Below are 27,472 nucleotides of genomic sequence, written 5' to 3'. Positions count from 1 at the left end.
CTGCGAACAAGACAGACACAAATCCCTACCTTCATGGCGCTTACATCGTACTGGAGGGAGGCAGGTAAAATGCACAGAACTTCAGATGGTGATAAGCTCTGCGGAGGAAATAAAGCAGGGTCAGGGGGAATCAAGATTTGGGGGCAGAAGGGGTTTTTATTTCAGGCTGGGTGGTCAGGGAAGGCCTCACTCAGAAGGTGACATTTGAGTAAAGGCCTGTAGGAGGTGAGGGAGTGAGTCGTGTGGGTATCTGCTGGGGAGGAAGGGGGAAAACATTGCAAGCAGAGTGAGCAGCAAGTGCAAAGGCCCTGCAGCAGGAACAAATCTGACACGTTCAGGGAATAGTAAGGCAGCCACTGTGACTGGAGTGGAGTGCACAATCATAGTAGGGAGACAACATCAACGAAGTGGCCAGGGCCACCTCCCATAGGGCTTTGCAGGCCTCTGTGAAGACTTCTTGACTCTGAGTAAAAGGTGAGACCGCTGGAGAGCTTCAAGTAAAGGAGTGACAGAATCTGCCTTACATTTTTAAAGAATCACTCTGTATTGAAAACAGACTGTATGGTGGAAGTAGAGGAACCTAATGGAGGGAGGGGCTATTGCAATAATCCAGGCAAAATGGTGACTTAGACCAGGGAGTGAGGGCAGTAAGTGATAATATTCTAAATATATTTTGACAATAGAGCTGTCAGGACTGACAGGTGGGATGTGGGGTATGAGGAAAAAAAAAGGGTCAGAAACAACTCCGAAGTTTTTGGCCTGAGCAAGTGGGTGCTGGACTTTCCGTTTACCAGGATGGGGAAGACCAGGCAAGGAGTACATGATACTGGGTGGGAGTTCAGGGTCGGATATGATCGGTTTAGACATCCAAGGGAAAATATCAAGTTGGCAATTGGATTTATGAGTCTGGAATTGAGGGGAGCAGCTGGAGATGTGAAATTCGGAGATCCAAATTTAGCGTCCGCCAGTGTCTTGATTGTGTTTAAAGCCACGAGATCTTCGTGGAAAAGTGAGCGTAGTCAAGGAAGAAAAGAGATCTGATGATGGAACCTAGAGCACCCCAACATTGAGTTGAAGATATGAAGAGGAACCAGCAAAAGAGACTGAGAAAGAAAGTCCAGTGAAGTAGGAAGAAAACCAGGAGAGTGAGACGTCCTGGAAGCGAAGTAAAACAAGTGACGCAAGGAGGAAGGAGTGATCAGCCGTGTCAAATACTCCTGATAAGTAAGATAAGCACGGAGAATGACCGTTCCATCCAACACTGTGGAGATCATTGTTTACCTTCACAAGAACAGGTGCTGTGGGCACTGGGGGACAGAAGCTTTAGCAGAGGAGGTTTAGGAGATAATGGATACGCACATGTTCATAGCAGTGTTATTCATAATAGCCAAGAAGTGTAGAGGACCGTGTCCATCCAGTCATGAATAACCAAACGAAATGTGGTATATCCATACAATGCGATATTATTCATCCATGAAAAGGAATGAAGTTCTGGTACGTGCTACAGCATGGATGAACCTCAAAGACATCATGCTAACTGAAAGAAGCCAGGCACAAAAGGACAGATATTATATAGTTCCGTTTATATGAGATATCCAGAAAAGGCAAATTCATAGAGACAAAGTATAACAGATTAGCAGTTGCCAAGAACTAGGGAGAGGAGTGAATGGGGAGTGACTGCCAGTGAGTACGGGGTTTATTTTGGGGATGATGGAAATGTTCTAGAAATGGTGCTGATGGTTGCACATGTTGTGAATGTACTGAAAGCCACTGAATTGTGTACTCTGTACTGTTAAATGGTGACTTTTGTGCTATGTTAATTATATTTCAATAATAATAATCATAATAATAAAGAGAGCAACTGGGAGGAGAGTTTGGGAGTAAAGAACCCTTCTGAAGTGCACTGCTGTAACGAGCAGAGAAATTGGAGCAGAGGGGGAACAGAGTAATCAGAAGGAGGTTTTTAAAATGAAAGAAATAGTGGTACATTTGTGTGCTGATGAAAATGATCCAATACAGAGGGGGAAACTCATGATGTCAGATAGAGAGCAGAATGTTGTAGTCGGGTAGTTTGTGGTCCCGGCGGATACTTACAGCAAGCGGAGCCCAGGCCTGTTACCAGGACTCGGCTGGCAGTGAGAAAAAAGTAGCATCTAACGTCATTGTTTTTGGGTAACCAATCTTGAGGCATTAAGAGATGAGAAACACAGGCATTCACGCGGGGGTAATCATGGAATTTTATGGCCACAAGGAGACATCAGAGGTCACTTTACAAATAAGGAAATGGAGGCCTAGAGTAGGGGACTAATTTGCCCATTCATGTTGCTGGTTGGCTGGGTCTAGAGTCAGATCTTTGAGCTTCTAGCCCACTGCTCTTTCCACTACTACCCCACTGCCTTCCAGAAAAAGGAAGAGGATTTGGGATTACAGGAGTGACCATGGGAAGTCTGGGGAGCTAGAAGATTTCTGCTGCAGTAGGAGGACAAGAGGAGTATGAGAGGGCTTCCCTGGTGGCGCAGTGGTTGAGAGTCCGCCTACCGATGCAGGGGACACAGGTTCGTGCCCCGGTCCGGGAAGATCCCACGTGCCGCGGAGCGGCTGGGCCCGCGGGCCATGGCCGCTGGGCCTGCGCGTCCGGAGCCTGTGCTCCGCAACGGGAGAGGCCACAACAGTGAAAGGTCCGCGTACCACCTAAAAAAAAAAAAAAGAGGAGTATGAGAGCGCCATGAAAGAGAAAGGGAGGCTGAATATCCGTCTCGTCCTTCTCCCACCTTCTCAGTATTATGCGGAAACCTTTCTCTGTGGAGAGGAGAAGGTTCCTCTTCCTCCTGAAGCAGTGCATTCTGTCCCCAACGGAATGCTGTCCCTGTCGGTTCCTGCCTGTACATATGGGAACGAGCAACTTCCCAACCTTCAAAATGAAACTAATTCTTCCCAGTCTACTCTGTACAAACTCTGGCTTCTTTCACTTTTATCCTCCAATGCTTTAGCCGGTTCTGAGCACTCCTTCGAGGTTTTCCTTCTCCTTCTGAAGCCAGGGAGCACCGAATCGGACCTACTCTTCCAGTCAGGGTTACAGCCATGCTAAGGTCAGTAGAAGGCGACCTTGGGCCACTGTTACCAGGCCCTCCTAAAAGAACTTGAGCGTTGCTCAGAGGTGAGAGAGAGGCTGCCTTCTTTGGCCGAAAGGTGACAAATCCTTTGCTAAGGTGGACATCAGATTTCTGTTCTGAGACGAGAAACAGGAAAAGAGAAACAGAAGCAAAATTGTTGGAAGGATGGAAGACTGCTGCATAGAGGTAGCTAAGCCAGTAATCCGTTCAACTTTCGGTTATCAGCAACAATGGCTGGGAGAAATGACACAGATGACCCTGAACAGTGTGGACAGTCCAAATGGGATTTTAAAATGCATCTGGTGCCGTGGTAGTACTTGTCTTGTGTAGTGTGATGTTGGACCAGGATCAAAGTTGCACACCCCAAGTATTAGTACTTGATGCTTGACTGTGCCTAAGTGTCCTGGGTGTCAGGGGAAAAGCTGACCACAGAGAAATGGCTAACAGGGAGGTGATTGTCAAAGCAGAACTAGGAACGAGGCAGGGGTTCTGGCCCGAGGGGCTGGCGGGCTCCTAATTGCGATGACCCTGCCCCAGCAGAGGCTGCAAGAATAGCCAGGACACCCTTGCTTGTGTCGCAAGCATTTCCCCGGTAAAGGCTTCTGCTACGCTCAACCGAAAAGGTCCCAGACTGAGGCCAAAGTGTCAGTTTTGTCACTGCTGCCAGTGCAGGCCGAGCTGACAGTTCCTCAGGCCCTTGACCTTTGTGGGAGCACGATCTCTTGATCCCTGGTTTTCTGTGTTCTCTCTATCCCGGGACTTGGTTCGCACATTCCCCACCCCCAACCCCCCCAAGAAAACGCCATTTACTGACAACTTGGAAATGCCCTCACGATAGCTCTGGGTGCCTTCTAAGCTGTTTTACAAATGCTCAGTCTTATGGAAGATGGCTAATGGGAGGTTCTCTCTCCTCCCTGATAAGATTAGCGGAACGGGGGCGGGGAGCGGGGAGGCGGGGCAAGGTACACAAGCCACGTCTCTGGGTGAGATATTTGCCTAAGCAGAGGATGTGATTCCCATGCGGAACTGGTTATGTAAGTGAATGGTCAGTCCAAACACATGGAAGTGTTTCCAGTGCTTTTGAGAATCTCAGAGTAGGGAGAGAGCTAAGGCACCACATGGTCCAGGCCCCTGCCTCTGGGCAGGTGAGGGATTTCATTTAAGCAAGAAGAACGTAGAATTGCCAACAGTTCCCTCAGGACTCCAGAGACAGACTGGACACCTTTGCTCAGTTCCTTCCCCCTGTGCTTTACGCCCTTGGTAAGGCTCAGGAATGGGCAGAGAGAACTGTCGTGGCTCATGCTGGGGAGAGAGAACTACCAAAGAGAAAGGGACTGAACAGAAGGAAGAGAGGCTGCTGGCCGAACGAGCTTTCAGAGCCTGGCTGGGAAGGTGAGCTGCGCCTCACAGGACGTCCGTGTAAGCTAAGCCTCCACACCACCTGGGATGGCTCTGTCTGTCCTCTCACCACGCTGACTCTCATACCCACCCCTTCCTTCCCATTTCCACTGGCAGATCCTGTTTCTCTCATTCAACAAGTATATGCAGTGAGAGTCTGCTCTGTGCCACACACCGAAAATACAGAGGTGATGAGACACTGTGTCCTCTCTCTAAAGATGTGAGAGTTTACAACCTAGGAAGGAAGACTGGTCCCAAGGATAGGCGATCACAACGCATTTCATAAAGGCAAGAGGCCACCATCTTCTCTTACACAAGCTGAGGCGTTAGCCTCCCAACAGGTTTCCCTGCTCCATAGCTTCCCTTCCGAGATTCACTGCCACCGAAGAACTGCTTGCATCATACCGTTCTCCCCCTGAAGAGCTTCCTACGCCTCTCCATTGTCTACTGACTGCATGCTTTCCTCCAGAGCCTGACACCCCAGTTTCCCCGTGCTCTGCTTCCAACGTGCCTCTCCGGCCTCATCTCCCACTCCCCTCCGAGAGGACCTGTGTGCTCCAGCACCACGCTTCCCTCGGTGGTCATCCCAGCCACCGGTGTGCCTGCCTTTGGAATGCCTTCCTCCCGTCCCCAGTCTCTACCTATCGAGGGACTGATCTCCAGCTACCCTCCAGGATTCAAATACCACCTCCTTCTCTTCTGCTCAGCCTGCCTGGAAGTAACTTCTGCCTCTTCTGAGCTTCTGCAGCTCCTTGTTTACAGAAGTATATGGCAGTATTCTGGCATCAGAGTGACTTGTGTGCGTATCTTACCTACGCTGCTAGACTTTGAAGTTCATTCACCACAGCATCCCCAGTACCTAGCACAAGACTGATACTTATTGAGTGAAGGACAAGTGAAGATAGAAGGGCATCATGGACTTGGGCCGAGTCATAGGGAGCCACATGAAGTTATTGGTGAAGAAAGGGTAATCCAGTATTTCCTAAAGAACGCTTATTAGGTTGGTCAGGTTTCCGGCATGAGAGGGTAAAGAGGGTCTATTTCCTTTAAAAAAAATAATAAGTAATGAATTTTTCTTCTATATTCTTCAGTATTTTCTTAAGAAGAGCAAAGATGGAAGAGCTACTAGTTTTTACCCTGCCCGGTTTAGCTCTGGCTTAAATTGTCCTCAAGGGAAAGGGCAGGCTATCCCTTACGAGAAAATATCAGACCAAATATATTTTTAATAATGTGTAAATATCATCTCCCCTAATATAAACTATATGTTCCTCAAGGACAAGAATGAATTCCTTTGATCCACGGGGACACGTGTGTGCGCACGCACACAGTGGAACTCTGTAAAATCAGGGACGGGAAGGGACAAGGTGATGGCAAATCTCCTCTTCCCAAGCTCACTCCTGATGACCATGAAGGCAACAGTCAATGCCTGATCACACAATTCACCAACCAGAATTTGCAGCCCAGGGTAGGGAGGGGGAGTGGGGGCGGGGCGGTGGAAGTTACAACCCTGTTATGGCCTGAAGGGATCAGTTGCAGCATATTGGCTTGCGTCCTCTGCACCAAAGGATGCAGGCACCAGAGGGAAGCCCACAGAACAGCGTAAGAGATTTTGATTAAACTTGTTTCTTTGACATTCAGTCTGGAAACATGTAGTCCCCTGTGATGGAGGGGAAACAACAACAACAAAAAGAAACCTCAAGCAAGCCGTAAGAACTCAAAGGCTTCCTTTATTTCTTATCCAGTTTGGAGCAGTCTTTCCAAAGTTGTGGGATCTGCCCTTCCTTTGAACATGACCCCACAGAAGAGACTTGGGCCTGTAGGTTTTGACTGAGCCCAGGAGAGGCACCACACTGCAGACACCACCAAATGCCATTGCTTTGGCTGTGACTAGCAGAATTGGGGTGGGTGAGTGTACTGGGGGGGTAGGGTGCTTTGTTTTTTTGGGGTTTTTCCCTTCAGTTTTACTGAGATATAATCGACATACAGCACTATATAAGTTTAAGGCATGCAGCATAATGACTTGATTTATATATATTGCAAAATGATGATGACAGCAAGTTTAGTGAATGTCCGGCATCTCATATAGATACAAAAAAAAAGAAGAATATTTTTTTCCTTCTGATGAGAACTTTTAGGATTTACTTTCTTAGGAATTTTCATACATACCACACAGCAGTTAACTACTGTCGTGTTGTACATTGCGTCCCCAGTACTTACGTAACTTATGACTGGAAGTTTCGACCTTCTGACCACCTCTGTCCCATTCCTCCACCCACCCCCCGCCTCTGGTAACCACAAATCTGATCTCTCTTTCTATGAGTTTTTTGTGTTCGGGTTTTTGGTTTTGTTTTTTTTTCAGATTCCACATATAAGTGAGATCATACAGTATTTGTCTTACTCTGTCTGATTTATTTCACTTAGCATAACGCCCTCAAGGTAGAGTGCTTTGTTTATGATAAAGTCAAATGTACACTTTCAAATAAGGAGGCTTATCCAGCCACAGAAAGGAAATCAGACAATACAACTTTCTAGCTCTCTAGCGCCTGGGCAGGACTGTGGGAAATTCTGTCTTATCCCCACTGCATTCCCTCTCTCAGCAGACAAGGAGCCAGGCAGCAGCCTCCCAGCTACATCTATCCAGGGAATTACACCACAGGCCACTGCTGAGGTTCATTCAGATTTTTGACCTCTGCTCATGGATGGCTCAGTTAGCATCTGATCTTGTCATCTTGCCCTGAGAAGTGGGCACGACCACTGCCATCACCTTTCAATGAAATCTTGGCTTTCAAACAAGGGGCTATGTGACTGGGAAAGAAACTGCCCTGAGCTGGAAAGCCCGTTGGAAACCTGCATGCGTAGCATCTTAGGTCAGATCTCCTGGAGGAATAATGAAGAGTGACCTTGCCAAGTGCTGAGGAAACCCTTTAGAAATCAGGAAAGGGAAACCAATGAGGCAGAGTTGCTGGTGATGGATGTGAAACAGAGAGGAACTGCCTGAGTAGTCCAGGCTGTGGGACCACAGTCTCCATAGTGAGGGGGGCCTGCAGCAGCTTCCTCCTGTCTGCTGCCTGGAAACTCCTCCCTACGGGGAAAAGCAGGTTGGTACCTTGCAAGAATCAAAACTGGATATCGTTTTCCTCTTCTGGAAGGAAGACCAGGCAGACAAAGTCGGAGCTGTGTTAGGTGTTCAGGCCCTTCCATGCCCCTTTCTCATCAGGGGTCTTCTTCTTGCAGCCACAGAGCCCCGAGCAGGCCACGGGCAAACGGGCTGAGCAGGGGGGAGGATTTTGCCATTAACCCCAGGCGCAAACAGCACCCTTCAGCCTTTCCTCGATAATGAGGCCTTAGCAGCATAGCTGCAACATGCCAATAACCGTTTTGGCTGAAATCCATTTAAGCAAAGTGTGCATCCAATTAAACAACTAGGGCTTGCCATATCTATGATGTCAAATGACCTATTTGATTATTTTTGTTTGCGTGCCTGACTCTTGTAACTGATAGCGTGTGTGTGCACGTGCACACACTCGTGTACACACAGGACTGAACTTGAGATGGCATTGTGTATAGCCTCAAGTTCAGTTTTGTCCTATAAAATAATGTCTAGCCCCTTTTCCCAAGCCTGCCAAGGCTGGTCTAAGTTTTAAAATTTCAGCAGCTATCCAGGCTGAGTTCTTTAAAGCGTAGTGGATTAACACTGAATCACTAGGCCATTTTGCATAATTTTGGAGGGAGAAGGCAGTAGAGCCAGACTCCACCACTGTGTCCAGGCTGTATCCTGCTCACTTTGGGTAAAAAGAATATAATTGTTTAACATTTTAAAAGCAAAAAAAGTACTTAACTATTTTGTAATTTGCAACTTGAAAACAGTAATGGGTTTCCAAGTGCATGTCCTTACTTTTAATGAAGTGTTTATTTTTCATGGTTCTATTGGCGATAAAAGAACAGCTCCACATCAAAAGCCTTCAGGGAGGCAGTTCCATTTGGAAGACAGTGAGATTGCCAATAATTCTGATTTTTTTTAAAAAGTCAACTCACAAGACTATATTTCTAGATATAGGTTATTGCCTATTATCCCAGGTAATTATTTGTTTTAGTCTCTTACTCATATAGGCAAATTACAACACATTATGTACTATATTATAAAAAGATTAAAAAATTAAGTGACACTGAGGTCAGGGGGCTCCAGAATGTTTTAATGAACACGTTTCCATTGTCTTCTGTGCTTGGTCATTTTGTTGGAAGAATGATTCATTCATTTCAAATTTGGCAACTTAAAGAGCAGCAAACATAATTTTCCTATCACAGTGCAAAATCAGTTTATTAGCCTTCTCAGGCTGGTGGGGGCGGGGCGGGGCGGGGCGGCGGACAGTCATGCCTCCTTTTTCTTTGTCAACAGCACCCTCTGCTGGTCCTTGTGACCCATCACATCTGATGGGATCGACCCAAATTGCAAACGGAGGGCTCCCTGCAACATTGCACACAGCAGGACATGACTCATAAATCAGTTTTCCACCCTAGTGATTCATTACCAGATATATTTTTTCTGTAAAACAGCACAGCTCAAGGAAGTCATCAAGAATTCAGAAGCAGCAGAAAATACCTTCGTTTGATTAATCATCTCTCTGACCTTTTTCTTCTTATTGAACAAGGTTAATAATACTTGTTATCACTCAAAGTTAAACTGTATTAGCTGCCAAGTGATTTTTATTTTGCAAAAGCCTGTTATCACTGCCAAGAGACTTCAACATTGGGATTGGTTACATTCCTCAGGTATGACCCCGAGGGGCATCTGACCAATGCAACGTTTCCCACTGGAGAGGTCAGCAGCTTCCACAGTGACCTGGAGAAGCTGACAAAAGTGGAGCTAGATACTTCCAACCGCGAAAACGTCCTCATGTCAACCAATTTGACAGCAACTAGTACCATATATATTTTAAAACAAGGTAAGAATATTTCCAACTTCGCCAGACTCTAACAGCATCTCTCTTACTTCTACCATCAAACCTCTGCACACCGTCAATGACTAGAATTCACTTCTTCTCCCAATATTCCAGCTATGGAGGCTGAAGCCCAGACAAAGTCACACCTTTCACAAAGTTCCTATAGCAACATTGGGCCACATCCCAGTGCGAGTTATGAGGTTAAATCCCTGCCAAATCTACTCTTCCATCAAGTCATTTCTCAACACGCAGCTGTTTGTAAAGCTCTTTAAGCTCCAATTGGGTTATATTAAAGAAATGAAGTCTGTGTCCCATCCGAGATTAGCATTCTAGAGCAGTGATGACATGGGTGAATAAAAAGGATGAATGAGGATACACACCAAGCAGGAATATAAGGGAAATGAGAGAATTAAAAGCTAATTCTGTTCAAAGAGAGGAAAGTAAAGGAATGGAAGGAAAAAGAAGGAAGGGAGAGAGGGAAGGAAGAAAGGAGGGAAGTGAGGAGAGAGAGGGCGAGAAATAGAGGAGTAAACAGGAAGGAAGGGAGGAAGGGAGGGAGGGAGGTGGATTTGGAAAGAATATCTTGGAAGCCGAGGGAAGTGGACACAGAGAAATTGTTTTCTCTCTGCCCAGTCATTAAGGACTCTTTCTGTTGTTAGGCTGAGCCACTCTAAAAGGATCGGTGGCGACCTTTGTCAGCGTATCATTTTGTGGAGTCTGGCAACTGTGCTGGTGTCCCCCCGCAGTGACGATACTGAGTTACACTTCATACTCTGCCCATTCTAGCTCCCAGCATATCAAATGGAGGAGGCCAATCCACCAAGTCAGAAAGGGAGTTTGTGAGGGAATTCTTTAAAAGTGAGAAAGTTTTTCAAAACAAAAACAGCCTGCAGTATTACACAGGAGTCTTTTATCCAAGAAACAAGACAGCCCAGCTGTGAAAATAACGAGACCCAAATGGACAGAGTGTGTTGGCCTGTCAGAGTGGTTGTCTAGCCCAGAGGGCAGTTAGGTCCACGGCACCCCACCTGCTCATCCTTTCCCAACCTTACCTCCTAAAGCTAAACTTGTCTCTCCTCTGCTTCTGTGCTTCCCTTTCTTCCCCCCTTCCTCCTTTGCTCCTCTGTCTGCAGAAAATACCCAGAGTACCTATCGGGTGAGTCCAGACGGCTCCCTACGTGTCACTTTTGCCAGCGGGATGGAGATCAGCCTCAGCTCAGAGCCCCACATCCTGTCCGGGGCAGTCAACCCCACCCTGGGCAAATGCAACATCTCACTGCCCGGAGAGCACAACGCCAACCTCATCGAGTGGCGGCAGCGGAAGGAGCAGAACAAAGGCAACATTTCCGCTTTTGAAAGAAGGCTGAGGGTAAGGCTCGACCTGATAGAAGCTATAGAATTGGTGTTTTAGTTTTGAAAATGGCAGAGCCTCCCTCATTGGAAGTCCCATTTCTCCAAAGCTTTTCTAGCTGACTGACTAGCTTATATGATATACTAATTCAAGAGAGGGTGCTAAAGGCTGATAATGGTTCAGTACCCTGAAATGAACATTCTAATAGGAGCTTTCTTTTTATTTATTTATTTATTTTTTAAACATCTTTATTGGAGTATAATTGCTTTACAATGGTGTGTTAGTTTCTGCTTTATAACAAAGTGAATCAGCTACACATATACATATGTTCCCATATCTCTTCCCTCTTGCGTCTCCCTCCCTCCCACCCTCCCTATCCCACCCCTCCAGGTGGTCACACAGCACCGAGCTGATCTCCCTGTGCTATGCGGCTGCTTCCCACTAGCTTTCTATTTTATGTTTGGTAGTGTATACATGTCCATGCCACTCTCTCACTTTGGCACAGCTTACCCTTCCCCCTCCTAATAGGAGCTTTCTTTGTCATTAGCCAGCTAAAGTGCTCTGACAATAGCAATTTCAGGCCCCAAGAACATCTGGATCGAGAAATGTGTTTAGTCGGGAGGCCCTCCAGAATCCCTCACAAGGCCTGCAGATGGTCAGCAGGTCCACTGAGCTGTCCCAGACCCCTGCTTTGGGGTAGTTGATACTTCATTTGGAAAGGCCAGGCAGGCACACACAGAAGGATGTGAGACATCAGGCAACATCTGGACAAAAGCAAGATAAAGGGCGAAAACAGTGAATGATATCATTGTCATGAATATACATATTAAGGGCCAAAGGGGTCAAGGACTAGTACTCACGTTGGGCTAATGGTGCTCAGAGACAGCTGCCCGGGGGAAATGAAAGATTTGGGGGTTTTCAAGTTCTTACCAAGCACTGTTCACCACAGTTAACCAGGGATCATTCAATCAAAATTGCCTTTCTGCAGCACACGAAGCCTACAGACACCACAGCGCTCTGTCTACCTGTCCCTTCTTGAACATGAACCAATGTTAGGATGACGTGACCAACCTTCCAAGTATAGTAACATTCAATATCAGCCCGAGAGCAACTGCCAGCCTGAGGGAGAAGATCACTCACTATTGAGGCCTGCTTTGAGCACCTGTGTCGTGCCTGGGATACCTGGAACACTTGCATTTTCTTCACTCACAGTAAAAATGTGGTAACCTCTAGGCTGTGGCAACGCAACGCCAAACAACCACCCAATTCCAGTGACAAGCCGTCAAGTCAGTCCCATGGCTTGATACGGACAAAATGATCTACACTAGCGCTCACTTTCCAGTCACTTCTGTTGGTAGCACAAAGACACAGACTTCCATGCTTGTTTTTTGGTAACAGCTACTAAGGTATGCCACTGAATTGGGAGGTGAAACCAGTCCAGATAGTCAAACCTGTCTGTGTGAGAGCAGTGAGGGTTTCTATCAGAGTTCTTCTAGAAATGAGATCTCCTAGGTAGAACCCTCGATGGGGAAGTCTTACAACTGGCTTAAGGAACGCCTTTATTTTCTTCACCTGTGAAATGAAATGTCATACTAGAGAAAAGTCAGAATTATCTACATATGGCTCACCAACCTCATGGATTCACCCCAGAACAATTATATCAAATAAATGGTCTCTTAGTGCCTCCCCAGCTTATAGTCTGCATAAAACATTGTGAATCATATCATACACTATGTGACTTTGGGATTTTATATTCTTTAGGAGAGCTCATTCTATACTATGTGACTTTAATATTTTCCACTTTCTACGATCACCCACCCTGTTTTCTCCCTTCCATATGCACGGATAATGGAGAGAGACTGTAAATTGTAATTTGCACCTCATATCCCAAATTGTTCTTAATACTGAGAAGCTAATGGTCATAAAACATACGGGGGCTCTTTTGTGTTGAGTAGAGTGAAGTGTTATTTAGTTAGTACCATTGATAATTGACCCGTTTCCCATCCCGTGGTAGAGTTGAGCAGATTTGTGGAACGGCTTATAAGGGCAACAAATTCAGGGCCCTCTCCTCTATGACTTCTAGGGTTCTTCCTGAGGTCCTGGGACTGAAGAATGGCTAGGTGGTGTTACTGTACATGTCCCTAGAAATCTAACAACAATAACAATCCTTTACATATGTTTAGTGCCTTACAATCAATAAAATGCTTTCATAGTGAGGGTTTTATTTGATCACCACAACCATCAATTTTTAAAATAAATTTATTTATTTATATTTATTTTTGGCTGCATTGGGTCTCCGTTGCTGCGTACAGGCTTTCTCTAGTTGCAGCGAGCGGGGGCTACTCTTCGTTGCGGTGCGTGGGCTTCTCATTGCAGTGGCTTCTCTTGTTGCAGAGCACGGGCTTCAGTAGTTGTGGCACGCAGGCTCAATAGTTGTGGCTCACGGGCTCTAGAGCACAGACTCAGTAGTTGTGGTGCACAGGCTTAGTTGCCCTGCGACATGTGGGATCTTCCTGAACCAGGGCTCGAGCCCGCGTTCCCTGCCTTGGCAGGCATATTCTTAACCACTGTGCTACCAGGGAAGTCCAACAACCATCAATTATTGTTATTCCCAATTTACAGATAAGGAGACTAAGGCCCAGAGAGGTTAAGTGACTTGCCCAAAGTCAAACAGCTATTAAGGATCCGAGCCAGCACTAAAATGCAGGGCTTCGCCTAGCGCAGCACTCTTTCCACTACATCATGCTGTGCTGCCTTGTTCCCTAAGATAATTAATCTATAAATCACTGCCCCACTCAGTGGAGCCACCTTGGCCGGGCCTGACTCCTCATTTCAGTGCTGACAAAAAGAGACAAATAATCTACTCTAATGTACTGGCAAGTGTGGGTGGTGCGGGACAACTGGCTGGCCTCCGGGCAGGCGAAGTGTGGAGGCGGCAAGAGGAAGGAGGCTGTTTAACTGGGTAATCCTTACCTGCTGTCCCCATCCTTAGGCACTTTGGCTTATATTACTGCCTCAGTTTCCCCAGATTAGGCATATCCAATTTAATGGAATGAATACGCTCCCCAAAGGCAGGTGTGGATCCAGTTTTAACCAGGCAAATTCTTTTTCCTTACTGACTTTATTATTTCATAGATGGTGCCCCCTTCACTTATGGTAGCTTTCAAGGGGCAAGCTGATGACACATGAGATGTAACTTTCTCTCTCTCTGGGCCAAATATGCGGTGACCCATTTGTAAACATCCATGTAAAGATTAAGGCTCTCTGGTGCCCTCAAGTACCTGGAGACCTTGCACTGAATCGTCTATTTTTCCTGGAGGAGCTGCCGTTCCAGAGCTCTTCAGACAGAATAACAGGTTCAGATAGTCACACAACGTAGAAACCCCTGCTGCCCTGGGGGAAATAGGGCTCCTCTTTGAAAAACCACACAGAGGTGTGCTTGTAATTTGCAAATGTGCTTGGGCAGCAGGTCATAAAACACTAATTGTTCGGGCACAGAATGACAGGTTCGTTTAAAGGCTTCCTTGGTAAAATGATGGACATCAAATATTCCCCAAAGCTACCTATCACATCCACCCCAGACCTTCTAGGTGGAAAGGAAAAAAAAATCAGAAAATGATAGACCTCTCTTGAAGATAAAGCAACAAGAGTTGCTTTTCTCCAACCATCGGTGATTTTCTTTTTTCATACACACTCGGGGTCCTCTTCAAGGTGAGGAAACAAACTGCTGGGAAACATGATATCCTGCTTAGCCTGAGCAGGCCAGGGATTTGTTACCTCTGGGCCATCCAGCACCAGCTCCATTAAGTGAAATAAATCACATTAACATCCTGAAATTTCATTTATTTTAAAAAGCCATTCCCCCCAGCCAACCTGAGTTGTATTTGAATCATCTTCCTTACAAAGTGCTTTCCCATCCAGTCTGTGTACCTTCTCATCTGCTGCATCAGCCTGTCCCCATAAATACATTTCCCTGGACAATAGAGAAATTAGACATTCACCAAAAGCACACTGGTTTAGGAACTACATCCAGATTGCCCCTTGCTGTGTCCGTGGATAATAACGCTATTAAATGAGACTTATCCCAGCATTGGACCTCAGAGCTCTTTACAAGATTTCGCAGACTGAGATGTGAGGTTACAGCAAAACTCCAGAACTGCAGCCTCCTTTATTTAAAAAAAAAAAAAAAAACCAAGAAGCTTAGCGCTTCAAACCAAAGTCATCAAATCAAGTAAGATGATTATGTTTCACAAGCAAAATGAAGCCAAGACTAATCTAAAAACCCTCACGATTGATTGTTTTTCTCTCCATTCAAAGATAACTGAGGGCTTCCCTGGTGGTGCAGTGGTTGAGAGTACGCCTGCTGATGCAGGGGACACGGGTTCGTGCCCCGGTCCGGGAAGATCCCACATGCCGCGGAGCGGCTGGGCCCGTGAGCCATGGCCGCTGAGCCTGCGCGTCCGGAGCCTGTGCTCCACAACAGGAGAGGCCACAACAGTGAGAGGCCCGCATACCGCAAAAAAAAAAAAAAAAAAAAAAAAAAGATAACTGAGAACAGGGTAGATTTGTTTTGAAATGCAACATGTGACTGTTCATACGCCAGCTGAGCTCTGAAAGGGGGAACAAGCCCAGGTGAAACACAAGGTCCCAGGCTGACAAATGATGGGGAATGTGGGAGACAGCCAAGAGGGTTCCAGCGTCTCCTTCCTTTCTCAGAAAATGTGTTTGCTTCACACTTTTAACTTCGTTCTCCCTAGGTTTGCTGGAGGGTTTCATTTTGTGAAAATTTAGATAAGGAGCCTGCTTGCAGATAGATTCATCTATTTTTTAAATATATCTGTGGGTGTCAGTCCCAAGTAGCAGTGTATTCACCCCTAAGGAGTCACCTGGAGACAGGAGATTTAAGGCATCAAGGCCACTGGGCAGTGTTAGTTTTTGGGGTCAGGGGATTCTTGGGGCCTTCAAATCACAGAAATTTACTGTGATTTGTAAATTTAACAAATTACTATATTTGTTAATCTTGGGTCAACTCCACAAAGATAGCTAGACATAAAGTATTATTTCACACACTATTTCACTTGTATATAAGCATTAATGATTTGGTATTAAAAATTTTAAATGCCTATTGTACGGTTACCCAGATGAATTCGCCAACGGGAAAGTAATTAAACAAGAGCAAATTATTTTAGTGCACAAAGTGTCCGAGTTAAATGGTATGGCAGAAATCAAGTGAGAGGAATGAGTAAGGTTTTGAAGAAGAACAGGTATGCCCATAACTTTACACCACTTTTCCCATCTATAAAATGAGGGATATGAGCTATACAATCTCTATGATTATGACTAGTAGTATTATTACCATTAATCATAATTATAGCAACTAACATTCATTGAAATATTATCTGTGTATGGCCATATATTAACTCATTTATTACTCATAACACCTTATCAGGTGTGTTTTCTTATTAACATTCTCACAGATAAAGAAACCAAGGCACACAGAGGGCACACAGCTAGTAAATGGTGACACAGGATTTGAACCCAGGCAGTCCAGGTCAATAGCCCATGCCGTAAGATTCCTTCTGGCACTAAGATTCTGTGGTCTGGCAAGGTAAAGAGAGTGCCTTGGGAGGAAAAAAGAAGAAAAACAGGTATAAAGAAATTCCCGGTGGAGCCGTGGAGGCTGATGTTAACCCTGCATACGTGCCCTGTTCATTTGTAGGCAACTCTGTGAAACAGAAGCAAGCCTAAGTCAGTTTTCATTGTCAGCGTAGCAATATCAATAAAAAATAAAATCTGTAGAATTGTATTGATTGATTTCTAAAAATCACGTACTAATTACCTTAAAACCAGTGAGAATAGAGTAGCGTGTACCAATTTAAAAGCAGCTGTGACTCTGTCCATTCCCACAGCTTCATGGAAATTAAATGCAGTGCATCTCCCAAACTGTAATGTGGTTATTTGGCCCATCTCACTTATTCACCTTTCAACTTCTTCAGCAAAAATCAAACATGTACCTCAGTTGCCTTGTGAGTTGAAATGCTAGACAGCATCCTTGAAAATTCAGCCTTCTCCTCCTTTATTCTGAAGAAAATCAACTGCCGTGATTGGAGCTTAGAGTTCAGCACGCGTGTGTGTGTGTGTGTGTATTGGGTTGAACCATAGGAGACTGCCCTTTTGGTAGGCCCAAAACACTCAAATATCAGCAGTTGCCTATGGATATTTATATGTCTTTATATATCTTATATATCTATATATCAACCTAATATATCTTTATATATTATCAACCTAATATATTTTTATCCTACTAATTGAATGAGTCTCAAATTGCAAGGGGTTGAAAGGACTTTCTCTTAAGCAATTAAAACTCAAACTCCTAGGAAAGAGCAAGGAAAGGATCTGAGGGGAGGCAGAGGACACTTTTCTTTGGAGCTTCTGCCTGTACCCACCCTTCGCAGGCGCTTTGATTTCTGCTGGCGACACAACCCATGGCTCCCCAGTGCATACTCTTTCCTCTTCCCTTTCTGGTCGAAGTGTGAACAAAAAAGCAAGCCCTTCTCCTTCCTTCTCTTCAGCAAAGCTAAAAAAAGCTTAAAGAAAACCAAAGAATAAATTAAAGCATAAATACTTTCCTTATTAAAAAAATTACCAAGTCCAACTTTCTTACCCCAACATACAACTCATCAGTTGCCAAACTCAAGTGTCTTGCCCAATGTCCAAAGAGACTCTTTTTAACTTGGGGCTATTCTCAAATGTCAACCTTTTCTTTGCCCCTCTCTTTTCCAGGGCAAAGATTGGTATAGATTGTTTGGAGGAAGAGCCAAAATAAGGATTGATGACCCACACTTAGGTCAAGGGCTATTGTTGTCTTTCAGGCAAACAAGAGTTTGTATGAACGTGTTGCTTTCCCACCCTTGCTCACGACCCCAGCAGTCAAAGGTGGTCAGCCTAGCATTCTTTCTCTGAGCTTTCTCACATGTGGGTTCCATAGGAGACTCGCAGGGTGGGGGCTGTGGCATCTTCAATTCCTTCATCCCCTTTCAGCTCTTAGCCGAATTTTACATTATCTTCCAAACCTGACTTTAAAACTAGCGTTTCAGCAACATCTGAATATCCGAGTGCATTATCCAGAAACAGAAGCATGGTTGCAGAAGTCTTGACAGGCAGGGAAAGAACATTAGGAAGAGTTTTCTTCTCGCTTTGTAGTGGATTTTTTTTTAATTTTTATTTATTTAGTTATTTATTTTTGGCTGCGTTGGGTCTTCGTTGCTGCACGCGGGCTTTCTCTAGTTGCAGCGAGTGGGGGCTACTCTTCGTTGTGGTGCATGAGCTTCTCATTGCGGTGGCTTCTCTTGTTGCGGGGCATGGGCTGTAGGCACGCAGGCTTCAGTAGTTGTGGCTCGCAGCCTCAGTAGTTGTGGCTCGCGGGCTCTAGAGCACAGGCTCAGTAGTTGTGGCGCACGGGCTTAGTTGCTCCGTGGCATGTGGGATCTTCCCGGACCAGGGCTCGAACCCGTGTTCCCTGCATTGGCAGGCAGATTCTTAACCACTGCGCCACCAGGGAAGTGCCTGTAGTGGATTTTTAACAGTGGTCCCTGCTTGTGTAGCTGTAATGACTTTATTAAGAAATGTGTTCTTGAGTAGTAAACTTAATCTATCAGACAAATAAAACCACAAATTTAGTTGAACTGGAAATCACTTGTTACTTTGGCTCTTTAACTATCATTATAACATAAATTGTAACAGTTACAACCGTCTCTGGGAGTACATGGATATTTTACAGCTATTGTAAATGAACAGTATTACAGTTAGAGATATGTGGCTATAAAACCACAGGAAAGGTAGTAGAAGAAAGAACACCTGGTTTCGTATAGGTTTCCAAGCCCTGTGTATCAAAAGACAGGAAATACGGGCTTCTCTATCACCTTTTAGGTGATAACAGCAGTTTACTGTGTATTTATGCACCGCGGCACTGCACACATTGGCTACAGATGGTTAAAGAGTCATGTTTCCCAATCTGTGGCTCTATTCCCTGAATGAAACCTACCCCTGCAACTGACAAGACTTCCTCCCGAATAATTGGAGTATCTAATCACTAGTCTTCTGGAATTCATGGCGTGGAACATTTGCTGTCCTTTTTTTTTTTTTTTTTTCTTGCAGAAGCTCAAAATTAATGGCAAGTATCATTAGCCCCAGCTGGCTGATGAAGAAACTGAAACCAAAAGACGTTGAAAATAGCAGACAATTCATAGAAGACGTACATGTAGCGAATAGACGTTTAAAAGGGTTCAGCCTCATTAGTAACCAAATAAATGCAAATTTAAACCACAGTAACATACTATTTTCCCACTCTCATATTGGGAAAAGCATACTAACAATGACAATACTCAATGGTGGTAAGGATGGAATGAGTTGAACTCTTCCACTGCTAGTTAATAAGAGCATAAATTTGTAAACCTTTGTGCACCATGAAGTAATATCTCGAGTTGCATCGGGAGTCTTTAATATGTTATCATTTGACCCCATAATTTCCCTTATAGGGTTTTGTATTAAGGAAATATTTATTTACAAAAATGTTCAACAGAACATGAAAGATAAAAGAAAAATGGAAAACAAAAACTCTAATTTCCAACAATAGGAGAAAGGAAAAATAAATGCTTATCATGTAGAAGATATTATGTAACCACTAAAATCCACATTTTAAGAATATTTAATAACATGAGGAATGCTCAAGACAAAACATTAGCTGAAAAAGTAGGACACAAAACTTTATAATTCTAATTGTATTCTTTACGTGTATGGGCATAGAATATGCAAAACAAAAGTGGGCATGAAATGCTGCAAAGTACTAGCAATGATTCACATTGAAGGATGGGATTACAGGTGATTATTTTCTTTGTATATTTCTATATTTTCCAATTTTTCTGCAATGAAAAAATATCACTTTTATAATGGGGGTAGAAGTTAAGGAGGTTATTTTAAAAAGCAAAGTGCACAAAATTACTGAGCAAAGGAAAACCAGAATCTGAAATGAGAATGCTGGCTTTGCAGTCATGCAGGGCACTAAGATAAAAACCCTGGATCTCATTTAGATGTAGAATCAAAAAAAAAAGAGGTCATAGATACAGAGAACAGATTGGTGGCTGCCAGAGGCAGGTAGTGAAGGGTGGGCAAGATGGATGAAGGGGGTGAAAAGGTGCAAAGCTCCAGTTAAAAATCAATAAGTCCTGGGGATGTAATGTACAGCATGGTGACTATAGCTAATAATACTGTTTTGTATATTTGACAGTTGCTAAGAGAATAGATCTTAAAAGTTTTCATCACAAGAAAGAAAAGTTGTAACTACATATGGTGATGGATGTTAACTAGATTTTTGTGGTAATTATTTCACAATATATACAAATATTGAACCTGAAACTAATATAATGGTATATGTCAGTTATATCTCAAGTTTTTAAATAGCAAAACAAAATTTTAACAAAAAATTTTTGAAAACTTCTTTCTGAGCCAGGATTTTGAAATTGGACTCAAGACCCCTAAAGGTTTCATGTTTGAGTTTCAGATCCCACTTGAGATTTTGTTTAAAATGTTTGTTTATGTACTTATGTGCATTTTTCTGGGGACACAGTATATAGCTTTCAGATATTTAAAGAAATCCTTGACCACAAAAATTATAAATGAACATGAAGTTTAGTTGAATAGCTAGTGAATCCATTTAGTCCGACTATGATTAATGTAGTCAAATCCTAATGTTGGTTTTTTTTCCCTACCTCATTAAACAGATATTTAATATTCTGTTCAGGATCGTGTTGACAATTCCTACAGATATAAATCTAATACACCAAGCTACAGTCCTTGGAATCTGACACATGGGCCCATTCAGAAGCCTAACTAAAATGCAAAAAGTAATGATATCTAAAAACAACAATTACTAATATTATTTTTACACATCACCAGGTACCCGTATATGTAATCTCATTTAATTCTTAACACAGGTGTGTGGTGTAGAGTGGTAAATATCACTCCCTTTTCACAGATAAGAAAACTAAGGCCCGAATACAAGAGATGGCTGGTGCACAGACAAGCAGCTAATTCAGTCTCCTGACTCCCGAGAGCCCCTGTTGTTTATACTTCTCAAAGTTTCTCCTTTTTTATTTGAAGGGGAGAAGAATTTGCCACCCCAAAATATGCCTCTTTGGTATAAAGATTATTTTAGGCTGATGGAGAAAGCAATGACTTAAATCTGCATAACAACCTTACCCTTGTTTACTGTGCTTTGCCTGGTCACCTCCCATAACTGGCTCCCTCCTCCCAACATCTTTTGTCTTTGGTTGGAGATAGTATATAAGGTGGTGGCTTGGGCCATTTTGGAGAGTTACTCAGTTCCCCTGGGTCTCTCCCATGTGTACAGGAGGTATACATGTTATTAAACTTGTTTGTTTTTCTCCTGTTTTTATTACAGGGTGAGGGTGGCAGTGTGGGGGGGGTCTCAGCCAAGAACCTAGAAGGTTCCTTCCAGATATGCTTGGACCCCCTTCACCCAAAAGAAAAGTCTTTTCCTTGAAAGTTGGGTGAAGAGTACATGGCTACTGTATCATTTTTGCAACTTCTGTTTTTTTAATAGCTCCAACAATTTACATATTTTATTTTATTGGCCGCACTGTGAGGCTTGTGGGATTTTAGTTCCCCGACCAGGGATCAAACCTGGGCCCTGGGCAATGAGAGCTTGGAGTCCTAACCACTGGACCGCCAGGGAATTCCCCACTTTTGCAACTTCTTGTGAGTCAGACTAGTTCCACATAAAACGTTATAATAAAACAAAACAAACGACTCACTGAAATGAAATCTTAACTGAGCTAAACTAAAATAAATAAAACAAATTTTTAAAGCCCTCCCCTTGGCCTCCCACCCACCTACGTCAAAACCCTTGTCTTCCAGAGCCTTCTTCAGCTCTGTGTTGTCATCAGCTTGCTATGGCAGTTACTGGTGGGAGTGCCAAACATTGGCATTACTAGCTGAAGAGTAGAACAGATCATGTCAGTTGTCCAGTTGCTTTGAAAACCCAGTAAAAGTGGCCTTTTGTCCAATTTAAAAACTTTTTAACTAAGCCATTTAGTTCTTTGGTTATCTTGTGTAGACCAGGCTGAATCTCCTCAGAGGCAGGATTTCTCTGGACAACTTTGGGGCCGTGAAGTACACAGAGGGGATGCTGGCATGCAGTCAAGGAAGCCTAAGACCAGAACCAAACCGAGCTACTAATTGTTTCTAAACTTGGTACCCGGATTGAACTCCATGCTCTAACCTCACTGAGTGGTGCCACCCTTGCAAATACTGGGGGGCCTACCAACACCTGCCACATTTACCTTCTGATAAAACATTGCTGAGTGGGCTTCCATCTCAGGAGACAATCTGAGTTGCTTTGTGTTCCCCTGTGATAGATGTGAAGTGATAAAGCTCCATGCCCAGAGGAACAGGAAGCCAAAGAAGGGATTCTCTGTATAAATTAGAGGGGGCTCTCTATATTCGTTTTTTCTAATTTCTAATTATGTAAATAACTCACCATTCTATGTTTTAGCCACTTCATTGGTAAAAGAGGGGGAGGAAATCCCGTTCCTTGGTAGGCATCTGACTCACATAAAATAAGATTACATAATCACTGAAAATTGTATCAGCACACTTGAGGCTTGAGTTGGGCAAAAGCAATCAATAACCGTATGTTGAGGAGCTAGCACATACCAGTAGTTAAGACATAGCCCCAGCCTTCCAAGATTGTACAGTCTGCTGGGAGAATAAAGACAAGTGTCATCCGAGGAGAAGCCATGCGGATTCAAAGGCAAGAGACAACCCCCCCATTGCTGGAGAAACAGAAAAAGCTTTTCGATTGTGAATGCACTTGATGAGGGGAGCTAAGGCAGTGCTTCAAATGTATTTCCTATCTCTTTTTTGTAGGCCCATAACAGAAACCTGCTCTCCATAGATTTTGATCATATGACTCGCACAGGAAAGATCTATGACGACCATCGGAAATTCACCCTTCGAATTCTTTATGACCAGACTGGACGACCTGTTCTGTGGTCTCCCATAAGCAGATATAATGAAGTGAATATCACATATTCACCTTCAGGATTGGTGACATTTATTCAACGAGGGACGTGGAATGAAAAAATGGAATATGACCAGAGTGGAAAAATCATTTCAAGAACTTGGGCTGACGGGAAAATTTGGAGCTATACCTACTTAGAAAAGGTAAGCATGTAGGGGAAATAAACTAGTTCTGAGTTCCCGAATGAGAATATTGAAAGCGGCACTGACTGCCCACCTTGCTGAGGACCTGCAGGAGAAAAGTCTGTGTTCTGGCTGTTCTGCTCTATAGAAGTAAAAACAACAAATTATACCTGTAAGGATAAGCTGTTTTTCAGCTGAAAACTTTCCCCAACCCCACGCTCTGCCAGGTACTCTTTCAAACTGAAGTCAGGATAATGGCTTCGATTTCTCCTCATTTGAGCATATTTGTTCATGCTCCTGAAAATGTATCTTTATTATTAAGAAAGCTCACACTGAAGTAAAATAGGTAGAAAATTATAAAATTGCGTGTTAATGTATCGTAGCTCTGGAAAAGAGCCTCTTACGCAGAGGATAAGGACTTCTACTTTTGTTAGAATAGTCAGTAAAAGTTTAGCGGTATACATTTGAAGACTAATTTTCCCAAGTAATCGGTCTGAGGAAATGGTAGCAGTGGGGCCTCGTTGGTAATAGTCCTTTGTATGTAATGACTCTCCAGTAGCATCTGTAATAGGAGCTCGTGGCCTCTGTCTGCTTGGAATGGGCAAGGATTTTAATCCCATCACTGGATCCATTTGTCAAACATCAGCCCCCCACAGCAAAATGATTTCTAGCCAGATCAGTATCAGAAGACAATAAGAGAAATTGATCTCTATCTACCATCTCAATCTCTGATGTCCTAAGATACTGTCTCTTTTTTCCCAAATCTATCCATTCAACTTATCAGTCCTGAATTAATTTCTGGGAAAATTGGAAGATGCCTTCCCTTGAGGATTCAAGGGTAGTCAGTGCAAAGTCACCCCTAGAAGTTCTTAGAAAAGTCATGGGCATTCATAGCTCACATCGCAAAATTTCACTATTTGCACCAAATGATGCTAAGCCTTTCTGATATACCCCTGAAAGTTTTTTTTAAAAAAAGTGTGCCCGCGGTTGTATGTTATTATAAAACTATTGTATTATTTCCCAGAGCCAGTCGCTGGGGAATTTGCCAAGTTGGGAATGCCTAGGAGATAAAGCAGAGCTCCACTTGGGAGCCAGGGTAAAGGAGGGAGTTCTCTGCTGTATCCACCTCCTGTCCTTTTCTGCTGAAGAAATTGATGAAATCTCTAATCTGTACTCTACACTGGGAACATCTGAATTTTACAGAGTAGATCTTTTATCTTTTGAATTTTAGTAACAAGGATGATTGGCAAAATCGTATGACTACTGTCCACAAAGAGAGGCCACAACAGTGAGAGGCCCGTGTACCGCAAAAAAAAAAAAAAAAATTAACTGAATCCAAAGATTTGGTGTACGTTCACAGAGGCAAGGCATGTAATGATGACCATCATATGAAAAAAAGATGCCACTGATTCTAGCAGAATGTAGGCTGATTAGTTTTTTCAGGAATGAGGATAGGTTTGCGCTGATCCTCCCACAGGTCTACGTGTGACTAGTGAAGGAGCTGGCACGCATTATGAGTATGTACAGTTTTGAGGAAATTCCCTGGTGGTCCAGTGATTAGGACTCAGCACTTTGACTGCCAGGGCCCAGTTCAATCCCCGGTCGGGGGAGCTAAGGTCCCACAAGCCGCCGGGCACAGCCAAAAAAAAAAAAAAAAGTATGTACGGTTTTGAACTCAGAGCCCTGGCCTCATTAGCGCCACGGTCTAGCCACTGAGCTAACTGCCTGTAGACAGTTGCTTCTATGTCTCGTAGAACTTTCCCTTTAGGCTGTCCATACGATGACAAAAGAGCCTGTTGAAACTTAAATTTCAGCCCTGCATATAGTTATTTAGCCTCTTCTCTGACACCAATGAAGCAATTTTATTGTTCCCCTTTTCTGGATTAACTGATTATTTCAGCACAGTTATTTCGTCAAAGAATGATGTGAAGCAAACTTCGCATACGTCCGTTTTGCTACAGAAACTTACTTGGCAATAATTCTTTAAAAAAAAAAACACAACAAAGAGAGCTCCCTGAGACTGTCAGTGTCTGCAGTAGACAGAAATAAGACCTTATTGTCACAAAACAATGTATGGAGAAAAGCCCCAGTGACTTCCAAAGACTAGTTAACTGACCAGTGAGACAGCCAAATCGCTTGTGTCTTTTAGTTGACTTTTCTCCCTTTCTTGATTTCACATTTAATTTGTTCTCTAATTACAAGATAGCCCGTGACTTAAGCAATGCTATTATGCAAAACTCAGAACCTACAAAACACATAATTATGGAATGGTTCTTTACTTTCCAAAAATCATCTATCACGAGATTGATTTTATTAACATTATTATTACCAGTGATAATAATTAATTCACTGAATAGAAGCAGCGATTAAATGAAATAACAATATAAAGCACCCAGCACACCGTCATTCAATAGAAGTTAATTCCTTTCCATTTAAATCATGCGTTCTAGTATTTATTCTAGTATTTATATGAGTCGAAGAACTTAAAGGCTGGCAGTTACTGCTACTTGAAGGTAAATTAAAACAGGAAAGAACGGAAGGAAGGAAAAAAGGAAGGAAATTAAAGCAACTTTGAAATTGTGATTCTAGAAAGAAAAGGTAAAGAATATTCAATTTACCAAAATCCAGTTAACATGTAACTTTTCCAGTGAGGTGATGAGGTTCTGTGCCTCCCCGTGCTCTTTTTAAGTCCTCTCTTGAACATGGCCTTCGCTGGAACATTCTTTCACTATGTCTGGGGCAGAGCAAGACAAAGAGGCTGGCTCTAGTAGTATATTTTGAAGTAAGAGTTCTCAAACTTTAAAATATAAGTCTCTTTTTATACCTCAAAATACTTCTGGTAGTACCTCTGTAAATTTGCTTGCCACCCCTATACCATGATATATTAAAAATCAAACAGCAGATATTTCACCTTAATGTGCAGAAATTTTGTAAAAATTGTTTGACTTCCTCTAGAGTAAGTAAAAACTACTCGTATCATTTTCATGCGCAATGGTTTGTAGCCATTAGGAGAAAAATAATTATTTGGCTAATAGCTGCGGTGGCTTAAATGATCTCATCTCTATTTTTAAAAATCAGTTATTGTTTCTTAAGTTTTCTCTGTGCGGCCATTAATTCTCTATCTTGATTTATGAGCCTTCCCTGAGTTAATTATATTTTGAAGACTTGTGGGGCTAAAATTTTGTATTACAGTAAACTTACATCTTTCCGTTTCCTAAAATCGTTCTTAAGAACTTCATTTTTAAATACATTTAAATATATTTTATAATCACTTAGTAAGATACTTTAGTCTGATACATTTACACAAAATTGCCTCTTTGGGGCTGAAATTTTCAAAGGCTGCCTCGAGGGAGAGAATGCAGCCTTTGGCTTGTGCTTCCAGGTGGCCCCAGACTGCCATCTGGTGGTCATTCAAATGCTTTAATTTTTCAAATTTCTGCCATTTCTCATTTCTACTCGTGTTCAAATGAGTATACAGCCATGATTGTTCTTGTTTTCTTCTTTACAATGATGTCACAGTCTTTTCGGATCTCACAATCAATTTTTTAAAAATACAAAGTCTCCCACTCCATTGTTTCAACGAATAAGAAATGGCCTTTTACCGTATAGCTGTACTATGGGCATTGGATGGACTCATAAGTATTGTTTTTGAAAAAGCTGATAATAATGCCCACCCAAAGTGAAAAAGCAGGCAAGTGAGAACTAAATGGTAGTCTGGCAACGCAACGGTTACATTCATGAGATTTCTAATCACATCATCCACATTTTTGCCATTGGCAGGAAGCTTTAAAACAGACCAGGGAGCTTTCGAGACAGCGCAGCATCAGCACCACCCAGGAACAGGGTCAGGCAGTAGTTTACTGCAGCGCAGAGGATGAGAGCAGGGAGGGAACACAATGGCGATGTGCTATAAACGTTTGGCAAGGCTGGTACAGCGACTGGAAAAGGCCTGGCCCAGGCAGGCTGGTACTAGATAATGTGTGCGAGCCATATGGTGATTGTCCCTGGCCCACATCGCAGGTGACAGATGTCATTTGTTCATGGCAAATTGACAGAAGAGAGTGGAAAGTAGCTGAGAAATCTGGCTTTCAGCATAGAGGTGATGCAAAGGCATTTCCCACCAATTTCCTCCCCGGTTCTGTTGAGTTCTGCCTTGGTCAAGGACTCAGTGGTCCCTTTGTGTCCTCGTGCCCACGCAGGAGTTCCAAGTCTCCAGCCTTCTGTTCAGCAGATTTTCTGGAGCTGCAGGGTGTCCACAGGTGATGAGGTGATAGGATTTCCACACAGCTCTGTATCCCCGGGCAGAGTACTTGGTGGAAAAGAAGGAAAGGATAAGCGAACAAGCAAATAAGTGCTGACTTTGACTTCACAGTACTGACATGCGATTCCATATCAATTCTCAGACGAGCAGGGATGACATGCAGTTTCAAGAAGCATGTTCAAAATTA

At 43.4% G+C, this 27,472-nt stretch overlaps 1 protein-coding gene across 4 annotated transcripts in view; it reads left to right on the top strand.

Annotated features, from left to right (window-relative positions):
- The window catches only part of TENM1 (teneurin transmembrane protein 1), a 572,765-nt gene that overhangs the window by 532,560 nt on the left and 12,733 nt on the right, over positions 1-27,472 (top strand). For all 4 annotated transcript variants that reach the window (XM_065900559.1, XM_065900557.1, XM_065900558.1 and 1 more), the window contains 3 exons: positions 9,282-9,454; positions 10,585-10,820; positions 22,749-23,045. In XM_065900559.1, the coding sequence (XP_065756631.1) occupies positions 9,282-9,454; positions 10,585-10,820; positions 22,749-23,045 (706 nt within the window). The remainder of the gene's footprint in view (positions 1-9,281; positions 9,455-10,584; positions 10,821-22,748; positions 23,046-27,472) is intronic.

The sequence above is a fragment of the Phocoena phocoena genome, chromosome X (assembly GCF_963924675.1).
Source record: "Phocoena phocoena chromosome X, mPhoPho1.1, whole genome shotgun sequence".
Lineage (NCBI taxonomy): Eukaryota > Metazoa > Chordata > Mammalia > Artiodactyla > Phocoenidae > Phocoena > Phocoena phocoena.
Note: the sequence above shows the minus strand (reverse complement) of the source record. Positions and strands in the feature narration are given on the sequence as shown.